This window comes from Salvelinus sp. IW2-2015, linkage group LG15, assembly GCF_002910315.2.
Source record: "Salvelinus sp. IW2-2015 linkage group LG15, ASM291031v2, whole genome shotgun sequence".
Taxonomy (NCBI): domain Eukaryota; kingdom Metazoa; phylum Chordata; class Actinopteri; order Salmoniformes; family Salmonidae; genus Salvelinus; species Salvelinus sp. IW2-2015.
Genome location: NC_036855.1, coordinates 52,283,214 through 52,307,136, shown reverse-complemented (window position 1 = coordinate 52,307,136; position 23,923 = coordinate 52,283,214). Strand labels below are relative to the sequence as shown.

Here is a 23,923-nt window from a genome sequence, read left to right as displayed (position 1 = left end):
AGTAGACCTACAATATAATCATTTTCAGGGCTAGGCTATTTGTTATTTCCAACTATGAAGCAGAATGAATTCAGCCAATAACAATATTAATAGGATGTTTTGTGAAACCTCTGAAAACGTAAATGACATCAAAATACTCATTCGTAGCCTATACGAGCTCGATAGCATCCAAAGGGGTGGGGGGCTACATCCGCTAATGGGGTGGGGGGGGCTACATCCGCTCTCCTTACTGATTTGATAGCTGGAGGAACGACTTTGACGGCGACGCACAAGGTACAGAGTTACTGATGAAGCAGCCAGTCCAGCTTCGAGTTGCCCCGCTACATAAACCGCACTTAAATCGACCCGGGAGAGGAACAGAACAGAGTGGACAGAGTCCAGGGAAACTGGAAGAAGAATCTGGATTTTAACGGAAAGAGAACCATCATATTAAATAATCACAAGAGGCTCCGCGATTCAAAACAGGCTTCGGGGACACCCGTTCTAGATTTGCGCGAGTGTTGGACAGCTGCAGCCGACTTCAACTTCTTTGTCGGGTTCTGTAAATAATTGTCAACAAACTTGGACCCGTTATTTAACCTTCAACCGTTTTCCGTTTCTCTGGGCTTTATTCTGTCAATTTTAAGCCTGTTACACAAAGCAGTTCAGTAAATGACTGACATATTACGGTTAAAGTCACTATGCGTGCTTTGTGAGCTGGCTTCTGGTGCAGTGACACCAACATGCCACTTCCATAAAGCTGGTTGTTAGGAAATTACTTTTTATCGGCTAATCCTGATACGGAATTGTGAGTAAAATTGGGACACGGCCGCAAGTAATAATAGGCAACCTAAGCGTTTTAGAAATCTTGGCAACAGTGCCAGACTTCTCTGATCCCCCTCCTGGGACTGTGGTCAATTCAAACAGAACTGTGGAGAAGACTTGTAGTTTGGCAGTCAAAAGGACAACCTTTCGAACAGCTGCAACACCTCTGTCTACTCGAGTGAACCTTTGTTTCTGGAAGCGATACTGACGGAGTTGATGAATGTCATTGTCTGTATTGATGTCCTCGCCATAGCAAATGTAAAATTAGTTCCTCTTAACATTTATAGTATTTCTGAGGAACTCCTTGGAAGGTGACCAACATAAACTATTCTTAACAACTTGAAGCACGTCTTTGTACCCAGTGGCACAGTGGACAATTGGACAAGGTATCCATTTCCTTGTCCGGGGTTTTGGCAAGCCAAGAGTYGGCTATGGCATCCTCATGGGAAAACTGGATTTGCTTACTCTGGAGACGGACGTTAGTTCCCTCTCTCCTCGTGCTTTGGGTCACCTGTCTCGGGACACACGGAGGAGAAGATGACGCTTTTAATGCAGAGGTAATTGGATCATCGTCACTGAAACTGTCAATGTTCAGAAAGTTCCATGTGGGACAACAATGCTGTAGTGTTTATACAAGAACAAGTTTTAATGTATCATAATATGCTGCAAAACACATAAAAAAAATATTTTTTTAAACTCTCACCAAAACTCCAGTTAACTTTTGCTGACATTGCTATTTGACGGCCCATATTTCAATCGAGATGGTCGCGTATAACATTGACAACCTTGCGCTCAAAATAACAATTGCCCAAAATAACAATTATGTGTGCTGGGGACAGGTCTTGCTAATCATTTTGCATACCCTGCAAGAAAACCAAAAGATTTGTTAGGTCAAGTCTGTTCCAGTCTTGAAACAAAAGGTCAGATCATTATTATACATGTTGCTTATTCATTCGGTCTGAGGAACTCGATCCAGCACACCAAGCTGCATATCCTGCTCATAACTAGCTGTTCCAATATTAACAGGACTATCCCCTGTGTGCCGCCAGCAGGGTCCTCCTGGGCTGGAACTTCTCCCCAAAAAGGCCATGCTGCTAGCCAAACTACACAAATCTTACTCAATTCACTGACACACTGACACACTCTTGCAGGCAGCACCATATGTGGAAAGCTGCTGTTCCTAGAGGAGATCTGGGTCAGGTTAAGTAATCCCACTGTTATAACCACATTCTGTAAGCGCATATCCATAGTATTGGTCCACCACTTTACCTTCCTACAGGTAGGGTTGTTTTGCTTTCTTGAAATACTACAACAGTACCTGAAAAGATATATGCGTCACTGACCGAGTCATGCTCATCTCACTAGTTACCCCCTGCATTGGACGTACAGTGTGAATCAACTGAATGATTAAATGTGGGGGGGAATAGGCAAATGCTTTCGCAGTTCATTTCCAGACCATCACGCTTTCTGTCTTCAGCAGCAGGCAGTGCTGATTTCCGACCTGCCCCAGATAGGTGAGAGTGAGCTGAGATGTAGGCTAATGTTTGGGGCGAGATAGGTGAGAGGGAGCGAGATGTAGGCTAATGTTTTGTGGCGAGATAGGTGGAGGGAGCGAGATGTAGGCTAATGTTTGGGGCGAGATAGATGAGAGGGAGCTGAGATGTAGGCTAATGTTTGGGGCGAGATAGATGAGAGGGGAGGGGCTTTGAGGGAAAAATGGGGGGTTAGCTAATGTTTGGGCGAGAATAGATGAGAGGGAGCTGAGATGTAGGTAATGTTTGTGGGCGGCGAGCTTAGCAATAAACATGTGTGCCAGAGGGAATCAAATGTCCCAACAAATGTGTAGAGACGAATATACCCCTCTAGTTTATCTTTACAACACACCAACTGAATGTGGAGGGCCAGTTTCAATCCAGCAGAGCAGTATTGAATGTTTGTAATGCCCTTTCTCCTTTGTTATTGTATCGGCCTGTGTTTTTGTGGACTTTGTCCCAGCTGCACCCACTTTACCATGCTGTGTTGACTCTAGTGCTTAGCCTCTCCCGTCAGGTCAAGGCTTAATGAAGGGGTCAGTTATGCACACGTTGTTTCTTTCTGTCTCACGGGGCCGCTGCATTTGAGGTRGGTTGCTGTGTTGTGACTATCCAAAAATTGTTAAGCCACTTTGAAGTCAGAGGAGTAACACGTAGCCACGCGAGGCAGTCTGAACCACCACAATCTGCCTGGATCCTTTGCCAACCCATGTGTTTACACATTTCTCCCACCTGTGGGGCCTGTGGCAGATTTAACGTCTATACCGTAGCACCTTTGTGCTAGCTGGAAGGTTCCGGTGCCGTGAGAGATCGGGAGTTGTTCTCCTGCATCGTCATGGATGGGAAACACCGTTTTTCTTTTTTTTCAGACGGCCAGATGTGGTCTACTTTTTATCGTCCCAACTTTCACCCTGGATTTACCACTGCCAAATAGATATATATATATATATTAATGTGATTTTATGTGGCACTAGACTCTCAAAGCCCTAGTGACCATGACGATGGTGTTCGGCCTATGGGACTCCCAAGGTATATTACCAATATTATAACTTAATAATATAATTAGAATACTATAATATGGCATATTTAGGAGAGACAATGTAAATGTAAGACAAACCCACAAAGGAGTATAAAACATCCTTGGGTCATAATAAATCATCCACTAATGAATGTAGTACAGACTCTTAGATTGAAACACTGTGCTGAGGAAAATCAATATTGTCATCATTCAGTTAGTCAATACTGATCACATCAGTGATGGGTCGGCCAATGCGTGCCCATGCATTCTTACCGGAGTTGTGTTTATGTTTGTGTTTTGGTTGAGTGCACTCTGACTGAGGCAGATTTGTGACTGGCTAGACTGAAGGATTACGATGAGGACTGAGGCTCACACACAAGTAGTTACTGCTGAACCCGGCAGCCATTGTTTACCAGACAAAAAGACCGGGGGGCCTTTCTTGTCCCGACGTGCCACATCCTGGCAGAGTATTAGCATTGTAGTGTTTAGGTGGTAATGGGGTCTTTAAGTGTGGTCAGGGAGACCTGTTGACCGAGGGAATGTTTAAAAAAAATATGGGGCGGGGTGGAGACTGACGAGAATAGACAGCCTGTTAGTTAACGCCTATCTACCAACATCTGTCCTCAAGGTGCGGGTTGGTGTTTACTTGAGAATTTCACGCTTTGTGTGTGTCTTCACTAAACTGTTACACTTAGCCCATAGCTGATATTCTCTCTCCATTCAATTCAATATAAAGTGATTCATCGGCATGCAGGAGTAATATGCATATGAGCTCAGCTGAGATCTGTCTTGAATGGATTCTCCCTTTTGCGTTTTTACTGAACTTTCTCACCGACGCTATGGACATCAGCTCCCTCCCTGAGCCTACAGCTTAACCTATCACAGGAGACTGGACTCCTACACTGTCCGATGAACAGAGATGGAGTGGGAGTGATAGGGAGCGGTAAATGATAGAGAGGGAGAGAAAGAAAGAGTGAACTAGGCGGCTTGCTCAGCTGTGCCGCATGTGATGGGTAAGTGTGACAGCTTTTTCTCTCTCCAAATGGGACACAAACAGTGGGTTTGAGACATTTAGGCCTGCAGGACTCCCAGGCAGCTGAGGAGCAACAATGAGAGCTCTTGTCTGGAGAGGACTGTTTCAGAGTGAAACGAGGGAGCAAGAGAGACCAGCATAGAGAAGAGGTGGAGAAGGGGGAGGGGCTAGGGTTGATTAAGTCTGCAGGGACACAGGAGGCCGACTGTTTGCTTCCTGAAGCCTTATCTTTATCCCCAGTTTAACCCTTAACGTTGGCAGAGCCAGCCTCCCTCTATTTCTGCTTATCCATGGAATCTGCAGCATGCCTACTGCATGTATTCCAACCAGTTCCTTTGTGTTCCCCTGAGGTTGCCCGTCGCCATGGGCACAGCGAGGTTTCATCGCCATGGCGAGAGGTAATGGGTAGTGATGAGAACGGGAAATGCCATTAACCTCTAATGGTGTCTGTCTTCCCTCCGGATCTCTCTCTTTTTCTCATTTTTTAAAATCTCTCTGGATCCATGTTTCTCGCTCTCTCTCTCTTTCTCTCTGTCTCTAGCGCTCTCTCTGTCTGTGTCCATCTCTCTCTCTCTCTCTCTCTCTCTCTTTCTCTCTCTCTCTCTCTCTCTCTCTCACACAAGACACTCCCTTTACAGAGTAGGACAGTGCTTGTGTGTGTTTTTTTTATTTCCTCCCCCTGTCTCTCTCTCCTTCGTTTTTATTCTCTCTCTGCTGGAGGTTAGGACCAAAAGATGGCAGGCTACCAAGTCCAGGGAATAAAAGCATTCTCCATTTGTTAGTGTCTTGGCTGACATTGTGCGGGACGCAGACACACACGCACGCATGCACACACACACAAGCACACACACCGAGTGAGGCTCGTTTTACAATTCTTCGTGAATTGCTGGATCCAGGAGGCCTTCGTTTTGGCAGGTAGGCTCAAGGTCTTATTGAAGGAGCTGCTGACAGGGTGGCTGATTGGACTAAAATAAGTCCTGCGCTTCACTCCCCCCTGGAACTATAGCCTTGCTTTGTATTCAGTACAGAGGATTCTGGGAGGCTAGGGTACAGACTGAAGCACTTTACTTTTTAAAAGGGTGCTTTCATATATCTATAACGTGGTGCAGCCTATTTCTCTTGTTCCAACGCCCTTCAATAAATACCATCCCGAACGATGCCAGAGAGAAAAGAAACCTGGTTGTTGTGTATTTTACAGGCTGGGATCATATATTTTCCATCTTGTATGAACACTCCCCTTCATCTCCTATACCCTCCAGAACCCCGGACTCAGATTGTGTGATCGGGCTCTTATCTGGAAGATAAGGTGGGTCCCACCTAAACCAGCTATAAACCAGCCATTCTCCACTTCCACCCATATCCAATGAAAATATAGGGAAGGTATCTGCCTGAATATGTATGAAAGGGAGAGAGAAAAATGTAGAATGAGGGAAGCAAAAAGAGGTAGCCAGCCAGCAGGGGGTTGAGAATGTGACAGGAAAGAGAGAGGAAGTTGATATCAGAGCGAGAGAGGGAAGGGGAAGAGAGTAAGAGAGGCTGGAGAGAGTGCCGGCGGAGAAAGAGCAGAGAGAGAGACAGAGCAGTGTTTCAGCTCTCTGTAATGCTCTCTCGTCAGCCGTGTTTCCAGAAGCAGCAGCATGGGATCTGGGGGCCCCAGTTGGTGCCCTGGAGAAAGAGGGGTTTACATTCAGCCTGTGCCCAGAAACAGGGCCGGCTATTCAGTCCTGCATAACAGCAGAGGGAGGGGACCACAAAGGCCTGTGTCTTCTGTGAGCAGGGGGGTTGGAAGGGGGAGATCATGCCAGCCAGAAACCAGAGGGAGCCCCTTGCAACTAGGAACAGCTACCCAGGCCTGGTCCTTAGCTAGAAGTGAAGTGGCCATTATAGCACTCCTCTCTGCTCAGTCCGGTGCTTGTATGGTAGGGATAGGTCCACTTCTAATCACCCACCCCCCCTGGTAATTCACTAATTTACTGCTCTGGGAGGAGGTGTGTCTTTAAGAGTTTCTCAAGATGTCCATGGTTGCTTGTGTTACAGGGTCAGAGGTTGTTACTATTCTTGTGTAAATCATGTGGCCGCTTCGCACACTCAGTCACACGGGGCAGTCTTACAAATATCAGAGGAGTGGCATCAACAAAAGTGTGYCCATTCACGTCTCCCTCCACGAGGCTTCTGAAGATTTTCTAACAGTTGGAAGTGGTTGAGAATGATTCAAGGCAGAGAGGTAAAACATCTCACTGGATGTTAAATGGCTCTTCGGAAGATGAGGAAATGTATGCCACGTGTTTCCCGTGTCTTTTTGTCTTCTGTGAAAATATTGCTTTTGCCTCACTGGTTCATACGCTGTGATTTATCATCTCTCGGACACAAACTGCTGTCAACAAAATGGTGTCTCACCGCAGCTSTGTGTAATCAAACTCAGAGATGCATAAAGTTAACCCGCTGTGTTAACCCTGCTCTCAATCACTAGCCCTGTTATTGCCTCCACGTTGGTTACAGCAGGCAGGGCGATGATTCGGCAACCACAGTATAGGGTTAGTTGTGTTTTTTACAGTACATGTGTGGGGGACGTCTTATTTAATTAGCGCCAATGACGTAATTAAAGATCAGTAGCCTCCTATACAGTAGCATGGGCTTCAGAGAAAAGCCAACTCCTACCTCTCCTTATCCTCCGCCTCCCAGGCATTACCCATCAGCTGAGGGGTGGTCATTTTGGTGCGGCTGGTTAGATCCTGATCTCTCTCTTTCACGATGGTTTAGCTGATAGAGTTCCTTGGCCACCCTGTTGAGTGTCTCCATCTGTAGACCTATCTGCCGTGACGCTCTGGCACAGCCTGTGGTGGTATTAAATATCCCTTTAACAGGTGGAACGGTCAATCTGAAGTCTGTGATTGTATCAGGTTTCTCCCATCATGTCTTCCTCCCCCACARGGCAGTTTTTAAAAATTTATTTTTTACATMATTTAAAATGTAACCTTTATTTAACTTGGCAAGTCAGTTAAGAGCAAATTCTTATTTACAATGACGGCCTACCAAAAGGCAAAAGGCCTCCTGCGGGGACGGGGGCCTGGGATTAAAAAATAAAAAATACAATATAAATATAGGACAAAACACACATCACAACAAGAGAGACACAACACTAAAGAGAGACCTAAGACAACAACATAACAAGGCAGCAACACATGACAACACAGCATGGTAGCAACACAACATGACAACAACATAGTAGCAACACAACATGGTAGCAGCACAAAAACATGGTACAAACATTATTGGGCAAAGTCAACAGCACAAAGGTCAAACAGGTAGAGACAACAATACATCATACAAAGCAGCCACAACTGGCAGTAAGAGTGTCCATGATTGAGTGTTTGAATGAAGAGATGGAGATAAAACTGTCCAGTTTGAGTGTTTGTTGCAGCTCGTTCCAGTCGCTAGCTGCAGCGAACTGAAAAGAGGAGCGACTCAGGGAGGTGTGTGCTTTGGGGACCTTTAACAGAATGTGACTGGCAGAACGGGTGTTGTATGTGGAGAATGAGGGCAGCAGTATATATCTCAGATAGGGGGGAGTGAGGCCTAAGAGGGTTTTATAAATAAGCATCAACCGTCTTGCGACGGGTATACAGAGATGACCAGTTCACAGAAGAGTATAGAGTGCAGTGATGTGTCCTATAAGGAGCCGATTAGTTACGCTGTTCTGTATGCCTATTAAGCTGCGTTTACACAGGCAGCCCAATTCTGATCTTTTTTTTCACTAATTGGCCTTTTGARTAATCAGATCAGATTAGATCTGATGTGAAAAGAGCTGATGTGATTGGCCCCCCCCKAAAAAATCAGAATTGCAGCCTTAGAAGTATACACTCTGTATGGTGTTAAGTTTCTCTCTGTCCCTCTCTCTCTCAGTCATGGCTGCGGATGTATGGCTACCTACCTCAGGCCAGCAGACAGATGTCCACCATGCGGTCAGCTCACATCCTTTCCAATGCCGTCAGCGACATGCAGCGTTTCTACGGCCTGGCGGTCACCGGCGCCATGGACCACGGCACGGTGACGTATGTCACACTTCCTTCCCTGTTGTGCTCTGTCATTACTGCCATCCTAATGCTATTCTCCTGAACCAGACCTCTCTCTCTCTCTCTCTCGGATGCCTAGGGGTCCAATCATGTCAATGGGTTCATTTCCTAGTTTGTAGTGGATTTGTACAGTGTGAGGGAGACTTGGAGGATTTGAGCCTTGGAGCGATAAGTTAATGGGAGTGTGAGGCGGTCTGGGGTGTAGATATCAAATCCCCATCAGGGAGCAATCTTTCTTTTTTATTTTGAACCTTTATTTAACTAGGCAAGTCAGTTGAGAACAAATTCTTATTTACAATGACAGCCTAGGAACATTGGGTTAACTGCCTTGTTCAGGGGCAGAAGGACAGATTTTTACGTTGTCAGCTCAGGGATTCGATCTAGCAACACTTTCGGTTASTGGCCCAACGCTCTAACCGCTAGGCTACCCCGCCGCCACGTCTTGAACCCACYGATCAGTTACTGCACATACAACGCATGAACCCTTTCTATGGTACGGCACCACATAAAACCCCAGTGTGACACTGTGTAGAGGAGTGGGGAGTGTAACCCTGATGTCCTCCCCTAGAGCCATGCGGAGGCCGCGCTGTGGAGTCCCAGACAAGTTTGGGGGTCAGATCAAGACCAACGTTCGGCGCAAACGTTATGCACTCACTGGCCACAAATGGAACAAGAGCCACCTCACCTACAGGTAAATAACAGGATTTACTTKATCTTGGTCAATCTTCYTCRATKACCAAATTCCAAATGAGTTTTCATTTGGATTCCRCCTCTTCCCTTGCAGTATACAGAACTACACACCAAAGATCGGGGAGTACAACTCGTATGAGGCCATRCGTAGGGCCTTCAAGGTGTGGCAGAAGGTGACCCCGCTGACCTTCGATGAGATCCCCTACCAGGAGATCAAATATGGCCGCAGGAAGGAGCCTGACATCATGATCTTCTTTGCCTCGGGTTTCCATGGAGACAGCTCACCCTTCGATGGCGAGGGCGGGTTCCTGGCCCACGCCTACTTRCCTGGTCCTGGTATGGGTGGTGATACTCACTTTGACTCTGATGAGCCGTGGACCATCGGCAATGGGAACTTGCAAGGTAGGTGATGGATGTGGATGGACACCGGTCTCTTTAGCGCTACACCAGAACCGTTACTTCTTGTACATTCTTATGAATTAAATGCAACGTCCCTGCTTTCCTCTCTCCTCACCTACTTCAGCTGGTTTGTRCCCGCCTTCCACTTGTTCAACCATAGTTGCCACGACAAACCAGATCGTCACTCATTTTGTTGAGAATCTGTCGAGTTTCACTCCTCCATTAAACTTCAAAGTMAGATGGATGACGTCATACTGCTCTTGCAACTCCCACCGGCTCTCAAAGCCGTGTTTTAAGGAATGGTKGAATTCTTTCGTTCTAAATCCCCCCCTCTTTTCCTCCTTTCAATCATTAACCAAACTGGTGTTGCCCAGAGTGGTCTTGGTGAGGGACTGAGGGTTTTCCCTGCCTTGTGGAGGTGAACGTTGTCATTTCCTGAGCCAGTCAGAGCAGAGGCAGGTGGCTGGCTCTGCTTGGTGAGGTCAAGAGAGTAGGAGGTGTTACTGGACWGATCGGAGAGAAGTCTAAATGCCACAGCGAGGGTGTTGAGGTAATTCCACAGTGGGAGACCGGTTTTTGAGTTGACCCRGTCTTTAACACTGTTGTTTCCTCGTGTTGCCTGGGTCTTTAAAATTCTCTTGACACATGACTTTTAACGGTCTTTTAAACCACGGAAATTCTTAAAGCAAAGGTCAACTAAGTTTTCSTGGCACATTAACGACATTGTTGGCAAAGCTTCAACACGCTTGACAAGTGCTGTGGTTATTACACACTGATATCCAACAAAGCTACGAGTCTATTCATTAGGCTCGTAGATGGGGATATGTGCTGCTGTGTTCATTTTAGTGAGGGGGAAGAGAGATAAGTTGGCTCTTCTCCTGAGACGTTTGAAGTCTGTGAGCCGCACGGTTGTCAGGGTTACCTTACAGAGACTTCTTTCTTCCCCTCCCTCTCTCTCTCTCCCTTTCTTTCTCTGTATCCTGTGGTATATTTTTTTAGAGTAACTTGGTTGTGCTGATAGCTTGCTAAGTCACAGGTTGTGGTTGGAGGAGAAGTTGGAAGGGGAGGGGATGAGAGCATGGAGCTGGCAAAAGGAGGAATCGTGAACATCTCAACTTCCTCAGATGACAGAAGCCATATGACATAATGCTGTCAGTCAGTATAATAGAGTGATCCCTACAGACATCTCACCAACCACCCTCAGCCTTCATTTCAGACAGGATGGCCCACAGATCAGGTTAAATGTCAACTAATACTGGAATGGAAWAATGTGTCATTTGCTGGGAAAGTACCATGCCATAACTTGGAACCAACTTAAAAGGCGAATGGATGTTCTTTGTGGAAGGCGGTTGAAGTGGCGGTCACTGTGTCACAGATGTGTTCTCTGTTGCGGTGACAATGCATCACTGTCCGTCTGTCTGGGACAACGGCAGGCTTTGATTAGGGTACGAGGAGTGCGTGTCTTGATGCTTATTAGAAGACATTAGACCGACCGCTTTAGCTACTGAGAGCACCATTAACACCATTAAAAACCCTGAACAAGCACATTTTTCTGCTTTGACTTCATAACCCCAATGGGAGGAGCTTATTGTCTGAACGCGTAGACTACTGCCCCACCGCCATGTAGTCTCAGTTAGAATGACGTAACTGTGTTCCTCACTTGGCCAGCTCTGGGGACCAATAACCAGGATCAAAATGGGAAAACCCCTTGACTTCCCCACCAACCCCCACCTCTACCTCCAACCCAACCCCCAACTAAAACCCAAATCCCCAGCTCCAACTCCAGGTCAACCCCAGCTCCAACCCCAGCCCCAGGTTCAACCCTAGCCCCATCTCCAACCCCAGCTCCAACCCCAGCCCCAGGTTCAACCCTAGCCCCATCTCCAACCACAGCTCCAGCCCCAACCCAAGCCCCGAGCTCTAAACTTGCCAAATATAACTGTCCTTCATTTCACTCCAACCATTTTAGAACCATTCGTTTGGAAGCGACGTACAGTACATTTCTGTCTTTCATTCCGGTTCCTAAGGCTACACTACTAGATTGTCGTGGTTTCAGTGCCTTTTTGCTTTACATGTCTGTAGCACGAATGAATGAAGTGTTCTGGCTCCTGAATCAACACACGGTCAGTTAGCGTGTGGAGAGAGAGGATGAATAAAGACACGTCGCGTGAGATGCTGCCTGAAAGGCCCGTATCGCTCGTTGTCTGCCATTCCCTCCTGGGTGATCCCAGTAACTCTGTTAACACTTCCTGCTTGTGGCCACAGCTCAGGTCATTGCGCTTCTGACTTTACTCACTCGCTGTCTATTTTAGGTTTAGTCGTGACGTGGTGTATACTTCTTAAGTGCCTTGAGTATGATAATGACTATCCTCCTTTCTCTCTCGCTCTCGCTCTCGCTCTCGCTCTCTCTGTCTCTCTCTCTATATATATCTGTCTCTTCTCTCTCTCCAGGTAATGATTTGTTCCTTGTTGCGGTACATGAGCTGGGCCATGCCCTGGGCCTGGAACACTCCAACAACCCAATGGCCATCATGGCTCCTTTCTACCAGTGGATGGAAACGGACGACTTTCAACTGCCTGAGGATGACCTCAGAGGAATACAACAGATCTATGGTGAGTTGGCCCTCTGCGACAAAACTACTGGTATATGGACCTGATAATGCTGGCTGTAAGAGCTTTGGTTTTCAGTGTTTTACTCTGATTTGGGCACTGCAGTATAGTCTGATTTGCAGTATAGTCTGATTTGGGCACTGATTTGGCCACTGTATAAGAGTGGGGAGTTCCAGCCCTGGGCACCCATGTGTTTGGAACCCTGATTGAAGTTGGAATAGTATGAGGTCTGTGTTTCCACTCTACATGCCTCCTTCCCACAGCTCTAAGTGGGAAATCAGCCTACTGACTCACATATCCACTTATCTAGCTTGGGCAAAACCAGGACACAGCTACCAATTATGAGATCAGTTGGAGGACAAATCTCAGAGCCCTTGATTTCCTTTTAGGATTTTGGAGTGGAGAGTAGCCTCTAACTGCTTTTCTTTAATGCGTTTGTCACTTTATCTTCTGCAGGTCAGCCAGACGGTACACCCACCCAGGCTCTTCCCACTGTCACTCCTCGCCGGCCAGCCCAGCCAGACCCCAAACCCCCCAACGCTCCACCCAACTCTCCCCCCAACTCTCCCCCCAAGTCACCCCCCAACTCTCCTCCCAACACTCCCCCCAGATCTCCCCCTAACTCTCCCCCCAACGCCCCACCCCGGAAGCCAGACAATCCCCGCACGACTGACCGCCCGGACCACTACGGCCCAAACATCTGTGAAGGAAACTTCGACACGGTCACCATGCTCAGGGGAGAGATGTTTGTGTTCAAGGTGAGGACCTCAGACTGCCCCCTACACATATGAATTGAGTTGATTCAGTCTCAGCGTGGCTGCAAGGAACAGACGCTCTTGGATGGCTGCATGACCTACATACAGTACTGTCACTAGCTGGCTACCACCTGGTTACTCTACCGTGCACCTTAGAGGCTGCTGCCCTATGTACATAGTCATGGAATACGGGTCACTTTAATAATGATTACATACTGTTTTACCCACTTCATTAGTATATACTATATTCTAGTCAAGACCATCCTATTTAACTATTGCTGTACATATACTATTCTTCAGATATACTACATATTCTATCCATATACTGTCTATGGTCTATACATCCCGTCACATATATACATGTGTATTTATATTTATACTCCAGACTCCGACATTGCTCGTCCTAATCTTTCTATATTAACTAAACATGTGACCAATACAATTTGATTTGATCTAGCAGGTCATTTGATCAAAGGCTGGTCTTATTGCAGCCGGTGGGCGTGATAACCATGACGCTGTCTGTCTGTGTCTCAGTAGTGCAGTAAAATCTGCTATCCCCAGGTTAGGATCATCTGGAGAGCCTTATGGGTAGTTGGTTCAGGGCCTGGGTTCAATTGGTTCCTAAGCAGGCTGTAAAACCTCAGAGCCGTTCTATTTTATGACATGGAGCCCCGTAAAGAGGTGAGGAGCAGCACTCTCTAGGTCTCAGGTGTGCCTTAACAACTGCAGGACCAACCAGGCCAGGGCTGCGTCGATGGCTCTCATTTGAACCATTTGTTAGGCCATTTGCCGACAGCTGGAGAGAATTTCACTGTTTACGCTTCAGTTGATGTGGTCAACTCTTCTCTTTTGTATGAAAAGAGCCAGTGCTTGACTTGGGCAGGAGCTCGTCGGAGCTGAGTACCGGCACCTAAAATGTTTTACTGCTTAAGCTCCTGCACTTCATTTAGAATATTAGCTCAAAGATATCTTGCACCTAAATATAAATATAAGCAGGGCAGGCACCTATTTCAGTCCAAGTCAAGCACTGAAAAGAGCCACGTTCCCTCTACTGCACTCCTCTTACTTTCGGCTGTATCTACATAAGTTGTATGTCTCTTTTTCCCAAGAACTGCCATTTGCCTTGACTTCAGTTATCTGTCTCTCTGTCCAACTGTCTCCGTGGGAGAGGGCAGAGGAGGTGTACACGACAGACACCATAGAGTTGGAGGGGTGTGAAGATATGAGAGCAGGGGGAAAAGATTCCTCTTTGACTGTGCTGTGCTCTTTCGTCGTCGCGCTTTATTTGAAGTGGTATACATCAGCTTACGACAGACTGTAGCACAAAGCCGTCTCCTGCTAATGCCCTCAGCCTGTTTTAGGAAAGGTACCATCGAGCCCAGACTGTCTCTGACATTGAGTAGTGTTCACAGAAAGTCATATCTGGTCAGTTCTCTTTTCTCTCGTGTGCCTGTGAGGCTCCACAGTCAGTACATTTGACCAGTGCGGGTGGGTTTTTTCAGAATCGTAATTACACTTCTGTCATCCCTCTTCTCTTCCTGCCTCTCCGTGTTGGAGTAGATTGGATGCAGGGCAGGCCTGCTTTAAATTATGTTCTGTTCACTAACAGGCTGCGCTTCCCCGCTTGAAGGACAAAGACAAGAGCTGCTGCCAGGAAGATGCAACTCTTAGCTTTTACCATTAATGCTGACAGCCAATGCTATTAACTTACCGCTAATGAATGAGATTGCAGATCTGTGAGGTCGTTTTTGGAAAGCACTCCTAGTCCTACACTGAGAGGGCGATTTCCCTCTTGTACCGTTTCAGGCATGTTTTGTGCTGACGTAAAACAAACAGAACAGTTCAACCAGTTGAACTACTTAATTTAAGTCCAACTCGTAAAACGCTCCTCGTGCAACATGCAGCAAGCCCAGACCAGTTCCTACAGTAATTGGACACGCGATATGCTCAGTGCTGTGGTCGTGGGTATTAATAGCCTTCTAGCATTGCCTTTAGTTATTTCATTGTCCGTTCTGGCAGGCTTGTCATGTAGTGCAGGCCTTCGGATGCGCTTGGGAGCCCGACCACCCGGCAGCAGGCTTCCCCTGAACCCCAAACGCTGAACAGAGCCTGTGTTAAAGTCAGGRGACAGAGAAAGTACGGGCTAACAGCTGTTTCCCTCACCTTTTAAATGGAACTCAACGTGCCCTCTCTTTCTCTTTCTATAGACGGGACCCTGCCCTCTCTTTTAGACACTGCAGAGTGTGCCATGGTGGTGAAATGAAAGGGGGGGGAGTGTGTGGCGTGGAGAGGGTGGGTGGGGGGTTAGTGGATGTAGAGGAGGAGGAGGGGGTGTGGGTGTTAGAACAGACGGTTTTAATTTAGAGGCCCTTGGCTGCGTTCCTGGGTCTGGTTTCTATATTCGACAGATCTGAAGTAATCTCAAGCTCTGGGCCTGAGCCAACGAGATGAGGGAATGTGAAGGTCAGGCTGGGACGCCACCGCACCATGTGACTCGGGACTTACTGAGGACACACTGGCAGAGAGAGGAGAGAGAGGAGAGAGAGACGAGAGAGAGAGAGAGAGAGAGAGAGAGAGAGAGAGAGAGAGAGAGAGAGAGAGAGAGAGAGAGAGAGAGAGAGAGAGAGCATGTGTGCGCAGATGTGTATGTAGTGTATGCGTACGTTATTGAAGTATTTCTCCTATTGATTGATCCAAACTGTTGAACGTGGCTGTGAAGACTTCCTCCTCCAGGCAATGTGCTGAACAGGCTCTGATAGAGAGGGGATGTTCAGGAACTATCATGCACATGGCCCATCATGTTTGGCACTCTCTTTTCCTCTCTCCCATATGGCTCTACAATTTATGGATTGCATGATGGTACTAAACTGCTGATACTCAGTGCTGGGTCCATATCTGGCGTGCAGGCAGCAGCTCCCAGCTAGGTCTGGAGCTCCAGAGAGCCATGTCACATGCAGGCAGGGTCACAGATTAGAGGTCATGCTGAGCATTAGAGCTCCAGTGGATGTGCCATCTAACGGCTCTCCCCGCTCTTTTTCTGACAGGGTCGCTGGTTCTGGAGGGTGCGGAGGAACAGGGTCCTGGACAACTACCCAATGCCCATTGGTCACTTCTGGAGGGGACTGCCTGGGGACATCGATGCAGCCTACGAGAGACACGATGGGAAATTTGTCTTCTTTAAAGGTATTTGTACTCTCGTAATCGTTGTACCGCACGTGCACGCACAGACTACAAGCAGGCGCCGAGGCATACATACGAACGCACACACACACGCGCACACACACACACACACACAGTCAGTCATTGTTTTTTTTATTTTTTATTAGGGTTAAACAGAGGAGAAATTGTCCAACTCAGAGGACTGGAATAGTGGTTGCTAATGTGTTGAAGTAGCAGCAATGACAAAACAACTGAAAGCTTTGGTTACATTATAATGAAGCATTGTTGCTGATACTAAAATAGATTCACAAACATTGTTTCAGTCCTCTGTGTGTGTAGTGTGTGCATTTTCTTTTTACGCTAGTGTGCCTTGGAGATTAAACCTAAAGCTGTTAGTGTTTTCCACATGACAATTTAATTACAGTTGAGCAGTGAGTAAACAATGCTAATTCCACATTAACACTTGTTTTTGCAGATAGTAAGTGTTCCTTGATCTCCACATTCACTTTAGCATGGATCCCCAAATGTATTGTAACCTCGAGTAGTATATTACGGACAAACAGTCTTTGGATTGATCGAAGAGATTATGTTTCTGTCTAAATGGAAAAGATAATGACATCGTCAAAGTTGAAATGGGAGGACTGGAGATCCCTAGAGTTTTGCGCTGAAATGCAATTCGGATTGGGCTAGACGTGAGATCTCCTTGGTGGCAGTGAATGCCCATTGGCTCGAGCTGTAATCCTCCCCAGACTCCTCATCCGGTCACAACTACCTCGTTCCTCCCTGCACCGTTGCCATAGAAACCGTCCCATGCCCCCAAACACTTTAGGTTTTTAACTTTCATTTAGATAATTTTCCCTCATTAGGTTGACATAACAAGTGCTTTTGCTGCTATACGATTTTTTCGCCCAGACTTCATTGCGGTTTTCTATTGATTTCCCCCCCACCTCCTCCTCAATTGTTAAACCACAAATGTAATAATATCCTTAGGAGAACCTACTCAATATGATTTTGTCTGTAGAGGTTATTATAGATCCCGCTGGCATCACTTTGTTCCATGAGTTTTGTAACCAGAAACAGTGAAAGACAGATGGAGATAGCGAAAACGGCTTCTGGGGAGACATTTGAGCTGTAGTTCTTTAAGACAGCTGGCTCGCCCTAAAGAAAGTCTTCAGGGCAAATGATGTCATTGGCAAGGCCTTCTGAAATTTGGATGACAGCCATAGCGTCGAAACTAAGGGACCAAAAGTTGGCCTGCAACATCTGGCAGATGTGAGTGAGAGAGTTGCATCAGCCGTTGGTTTCCAGATGCTGACTGCGAAGGTTTTGTTTTCAATGTAGAACTGGGCCAGGAGAATAGAAAGCAGGGCACGCGGATGGTGCCTCTGTGTCTAACATACTGTAAAACTATTTTTTTTAAACGACTCGCCATGTCCTCGACATATCCACTCTAACCACTTCAAATGCATTATATCTAACCAAAGCTGTGCATAAACACAATTTCACTCTCTACAATGTCCATTATTGGTGCACGCTAGCCAGCAAATAAACAAGACTGTAATGTAATGGCGGGTTAACAGTTTCCATAGCGATCTCCAGGTTCATGAGTGGTAGTTGTTGGAAATGGAAAGTCCCTATGCTCCACAAAGGACCATTAACCATGAACGCCTTTCTCCCTCCCTCTTTCTCTCCATCCCTCCCTCCTGAATTATTATGTCCCACCCAATATCTCTCTTCCCTTTTCTGCCATCTCCTTGACGTATCTGTTCCCCCACCCCTCCTATACCACTGTACTTCTCCTCTCCTCCACCTGTAGGGAATAAGTACTGGTTGTTCCGGGAGGCAAACCTGGAGCCTGGTTACCCCCAGGAGCTGACAGACTACGGCAGGGACATCCCCTATGACAAGATAGAGACAGCCATCTGGTGGGAACCATCAGGTTTCACATACTTCTTCAAAGGAGACTGGTAAGGAAGGGACTCTACTAGTTATCTGTTAATTGTTGCCCTTTTCCACGTTGACAGATGGGAGTTTCCGTCATGTGTTCACTACTGTAAATTGTCTTCTATTGTTTTGGCTTTGGAATATGTTTTTACACGATTACGATTGTATAATCACTTGGCATGTAAGGTTGTGGAGTCATCTCTTTTGTGCTGACTGCTTTGGCTTAGAAGACACATACACCCTGAGTTCTACATTAATGCCTGATTTAACATACGTGCTGTATAGTGGTTTAACATACTGTTATTCTCTCCCTCTCGTCTCTAGGTACTGGCGCTTTAACGAACAGTCCCGTGCGGTAGACAAGGACTACCCCAAGCCAATCAGTGTGTGGGGCTCTGCGGTCCCGTCCTCTCCCAAGGGGGCTTTCCTCAGCGATGATGGAGGTGAGAGAGGCGAGAGTGGGGCCAAGAGAATGCCAGTAATGAACACTGAACAAAGGAGAAGGGTGGGTCTGGTCAATCAGAGAGAGAGAGAGAGCGAGAGGGGGAGAGAGGGATGGAGAGAAAGAGAGGGCTTAGTGTAGGGAATATGAGCAGAGTAGGGAAAAAAGTGACATTATCTTGACAGGATGAAGAAGAAATTTTTTATTTTTTTTGCTGTCGTTCTTTTCCCCAGAACCGTACTGCGTTTACTGTCTCAATCAATGCCGTGGATAAGTATTTGATTATCATAATAGTGTATTTAGTACTTAACATCCTGCCCCTGTCTTCCCCTCCCAGCTTATACGTATTTCTACAAGGGATCCAAGTACTGGAAGTTTGACAACCACCGGATGAAGAGTGAGCCGGGCTACCCTAAGTCCATCCTGAGGGACTTCATGGGCTGCAGTGTGGACCTGGACCCAGACAGAGACAGGGACACCGACGCGGGCCGCAAGGTCCCCGACGTGGATCGCCCGCCCTTCAACCCTGACGCAGGCCGGGACAAGGAGAAGGACAAGGAGCGGGACAAGGATCAGGACCGTACCAACGATGTAGACTATAKGGACGAGAGAGAAGAGGAGACCAACGAGGTGGACGTGGTGCTGAAGATCGACGAGAGCGAGACGCGCACTATGAACATCATCATGGTGACAGTACCTCTGGTCCTGGTGCTGTGCATCTTGGGACTGATCTACGCCATCATCAACACACTGAAGAGGAAAGGAACTCCCAAACTTCTGGTCCACTGCAAACGCTCCATGCAGGACTGGGTGTGACCTCTGACCCACTTAATAACCCCCCATTTGAATCCTATCCTCATTCCTCTATCTTCTCATCCAAAACATGGTAGTAGAGACATAAGTGCAAATACATACACACATATGCACACACACACTCACACACACAGCAAACATAAACACACTCCTAACTCGTCCCCCTCCCATGGTGCTCTCCCCAATGACTTGTCTGTAGTCTATTTATATCAGAACGTTTGCACATTGTTTTTTGTTTTTGTTTGGTTCATGTTGTGTGTGAGTCTTTTTTTCTAAACCAGGAAGTGTCTGCATTATTCTCTCTCTCTCTCTCTCTGCCCGTTACAGCGGGTTTCTCTGAGATAACTTCCATCTGGTCCTTGGATTAGCCTTTGAAAGGCAAACAGAGACAAAACAGAGCGATAGAGAGAGACTGCAGCGCAGAATGAAGGGAGTGAAGGAGGTTTGATTCTGTGAAAAGCAGAGAGCCCCCCCCTCCCTCCCTCTCCCACCCCTCCCTCCCACCTCCTCCCTCACTCAGGACTCCTTCAGCTGAAGCAGGCCTACTGCACGTCAGGTATCAACAGGAGAGAGATCAGTGTAAATAGTGTCACTTTTGAACTGCAACTCACCCAATGCCTTTTATTACGAGACCTTCCATGTTGAACAGCCACTAACTTAACTTTTGGTTTGCTCATCTGTTTTTAATTCAAGGGCACCATGGATGATATTGGAAATCTTGTCCATACTTTATAGACAACTTTCACAAATGTTTGGCTTATTCAACCAAACATGGTCCCGTGGTGCCTTTTTCATTTCTAACCTTGTTTCGGTCCTATTAACCATGGCAATGAGAGTTTGAGTTGTTATGATAGGGAAGGGTTGGAAAAGAAAGGTGCTTGTTTCCTTTTTTTAGTTTTTTTAAGACAAAGGCAATTCACTGTGAAATGACTCTGTGTGGGACTTGGAGGAGCAGTTGAGGTACCGAGGTAGGAGAGAGACAGGTGGTATTGAACGAATATCCACTGGGCAAAAACGAATTGAATCAATGTTGTTTTCACATCATTTCAATGTGAGGATGTTGAATCAATGTGGAAAACTGATTGGATTTGCAAAAAGTCACCAACGTAAGGGAATCAAATTTTCCCACCAAACTTTTAACCTAAATCCAARCCAGCTAGCACATTTGGTTCCTTGGAAGTTGTGGGAACAGAAGTTTTTGGTTATCCATTGGTTCTGGGAAAGAYGCCATACATTTCCTGAATAGTAAAACGGAATGTCTTTTAAACGTTCTGAGAATGGAAATGAAKATMTTGCCTGTTCTGGGAACYTTCATTTGTAGGTTGCAGGGAGGTTGTGAGAACTTTTTACTATGGTTCCCTGAAAGTTTTCCTGTGAGGTTTTATTAATGTTCTGAGGTGGAAATTATAGGTTATTTGAAGGTAATTAAATAAAGTTCTGGGAATAAGACTTTTAATACTACTGCTAGCTTAGGTTAACTGTTATGAACTCCAAGCACAGATAGGACACATGGAAATTCACCTTCTTAGGAACTTATGATATTCTGCTCTCTCTCCATGGACTTAGTRCATTGATGCTGAGAACAGAATGTATGTTTTTAAATAACATTCTTAGAACGTTCTTTAAARGTTACTAATGTTTTATTGTGGGATTTTATGGAACATTTTATGAATGTTTCTGAGAAAATGACTTTCAATAGAACCATGAGGAAACCTGCAGAAAACTTTATGCTGAAGTACTGAAATTCCCACGGAAGAACGTTGTTTCTTAACGTTCTCTGGACGTTCTGAGAACATAACTTTAAATAGAACCKTGAGAAAACCTGTAGAAAAAGTTATTCTGAAGTACCGAAATTCCCACAGAAGAACTTTGTTTCTTAACGTTCTCTGAACAATTGGAGAACATTACTTTAAAAAGAACCATGAGGAAACCTATYGGAAACAGTACTGACATTCCAACCTAAGAAATATATGGTTCTCAGAACTTTATGTGCTAGCTGGGTACCCTGCACCATTCCCAGAACATTGTGGGAAGGTTTTATGCAAAATAACCATAGGACAACCACGCTCTCACCAAGCTCAAAGAAATGTGATTCTCAGAACATTATGCGCTAGCTGGGAATGACATGCTGAAATGTTTTGTTGATTTCATGTTGAATTGAAGTTAGTTGACAACTCAACCAAAATTAAATCAAACTAGAGTTTGAAATAACATCTGTGCCCAGTGGGTAAGAGATTGACTAACACTTTTCATCGGAGAAATACTTGGAACAAGCGATACTTCAGCCTCCTGAAATGTTTTAATAAATATAATTCAAGTAATGCACCACACAATGAGCCCTCTCTCTGTAATACCCTACTCCCCTAGATTTAAATAGATTGGAGGGCTTCTCTCTCTCTCTCTCTCTCTGTAACTCTAACTCTCTCGCTGAGCTTGTTCTAGAGAAGTATTCCTCGGAACATACTCAGAAAATGTCAGCACATCCTCTCGTTTAAAAATAGCAGGTGTTTTAAAATATTGTTAACCCCCAGCCCCGAATCTTAGGCCTTCTCTGTACCAAAGCAGGCTTCTTTTCATTATCTGAGAGGTCCAAACGGAGAGACAGACTTTACCAGAGAGGGAGAAGGGGAACAAGAGAGGGCGTGAGAGGCTAGAGAGGCTAGAGATCTACATAAGGGAGTTCAAAGACAGAAACCTTATCTGTTAAGTGTTTGGGAAGGCTTACGGTCTGTTCCTGGATTGTTTTACCCAGATGTTGGTGATTTTTGGAGGGGGTTGGGAAGGCTGCAAGGCAGGCTGAGTGAGAGACCAGAGGTCCCTTCCTACAGCTGAGTAAGGCAGTAGGGGGAGTGAGGGAGAGGAGCTCACTGCGGGGCTCTTCCTGTAAGGATTATTATTGGCACTGTATCCCATGACCCACATTCACTAGCTCCAGAGAAGGAACTGTGGAGTCTATTCTCTGATACCAAAGGGAAATAGTAGCACGCAGTGTATGTGACTTCTTTATTTCTCACATTGTTATGTATTCCCTATGCTCTTGTCTRCGACCACAAAGGCCCATGTACAGTATGCATACGTCTGGTAGATTTACTAGCAGCCCAAAAGATACTGAGAAAGGATTTGCTGTAAGGTAGAGATAAGTCATTTTATACTCAGATACCTGACAGCGTTCACTGTTTACCGTCCGTCAAACAGTAGTTGTGATGAACATGTCTGTCTGAGGCATCGACGGGGGTGGGGTAGGTGCACAGAGGATGATGCGGGAGATGCTTCCATAATACCACTGAGATGGGGGAAGGCCAGTTAAAAGGGCTATTATAAATATTATTGACAGCGGAGAGGAATCACTGTCATGAGAGGTCCTGCGTGTGTCAGTGCTGGATCCCGCTCGATGGGGTTGCTAGGAGACCGCCTCCGCCCATTGCCCTCTCATTGTGCTGCGAGGTTGAGAGGGGAGTTAATCAGAGGTAAAAGCCTTCCCTCTCTCTTCTCCCCCCTGACTCCCCCACCCGTCCCCATCCACCCACCCATCCTGTACAAATCAATGGAGAAATCACCATCAGCAGGCCTAGAAGGTATCTGGACAAACTCAAAAAATGCTCACTCATTGTCTGAGACACAGTCCATGCCTTACTCGCTCTCTCTTTATCTGGGATAGCTAGTATCTTTGTGCCTGTATGGAGTAGACTATCACTGCGAGTCCCAGACCTTTGTGGCCTGTGTGGCTGTTTGTGTTACTAGTACATATATCTCTTAGTGTGGATTTATTTTCCAACTGTTTCTCGGTGTGCCTGAGACGTCTACCCAATAAGACTGTAGTCCCCAACGATGCCTGCCTAAGAACTAGCTCAAGCAGATGCAACGGAAATGTGGGAAATTTCACAAAGGAACTGCCTGCTTGAAGTCAACTAGAGCCTTTATAAGAGCACTCTGGGATTGAGTCCAAGACTGCTTTGTTTGTTTTCCTTTTTTCTTTTGTTTTTCATGAGAATTGTTTGGAACACTACAGCAATGAATAATACAGCAATGAAAAATACAGCAATGAAAAATACAGTTATGAAAAATACAGTTAAGAAAAATACAGTTATGAAATATTATGTCAGGGATTGATTGAGGTATCAACACCCTGTGTGTATGTGTTTTGTGTGAGTTTTTCGAGTGCTATTACTCTGTAGTCGCCTGTAATAACTTGACTCTAGTCTTACAGTATCACTACTTCCTCGCTCTCTCTCTCTGTTGAACACCACTCTACTCTTCTGCGCTCGTCTAGTCTTCTCTGCAGCCCGTCTAGGCCCTGCCTTGGCCCCAGGGGGACTGTAACAATGGGKTCTCTCACAAAGTGCAGCATTGTCCTCCATGCTGTCATTGCTCCGGCCCAGCAGGAAGGCAGGCTGAGCCCTAGGCCAGGATCCGGAAGCTTCTTTCCTCCCACAATGCCACTCTGTCCCTCCCCGCAGCTCTGTCATGGCCAGGGAGGGAGCAGAGCAGCCAAGGCGGTCTGATGTTTTATAATCAAGATAGAGAGGAACCCAGCAGACTATGTTCATTCTATATATTCRRGTTAGTTGTTGTTTGTGGCCAGTGCATTTCACAGGCATCCTGTACAGTTGCTTCATATCATGTCTCGCGGTTAACCACTAGCTTGATAAAA

The 23,923-nt window shown here is 46.2% G+C and overlaps 1 protein-coding gene across 1 annotated transcript; it reads left to right on the top strand.

Moving 5' to 3' along the window:
- The first annotated feature begins 941 nt into the window (after positions 1-941).
- Positions 942-19,370, top strand: LOC111973869 (matrix metalloproteinase-15). Its single transcript, XM_024001307.2, has 10 exons — positions 942-1,361; positions 8,291-8,439; positions 9,029-9,151; positions 9,245-9,552; positions 12,001-12,162; positions 12,616-12,917; positions 15,959-16,097; positions 17,890-18,040; positions 18,342-18,460; positions 18,797-19,370. Exons 1-10 carry the CDS (start codon positions 1,236-1,238, stop codon positions 19,273-19,275), a joined length of 2,058 nt encoding a protein of 685 aa, XP_023857075.1. The 5' UTR covers positions 942-1,235; the 3' UTR covers positions 19,276-19,370.
- The last annotated feature ends 4,553 nt before the right edge of the window (positions 19,371-23,923 follow it).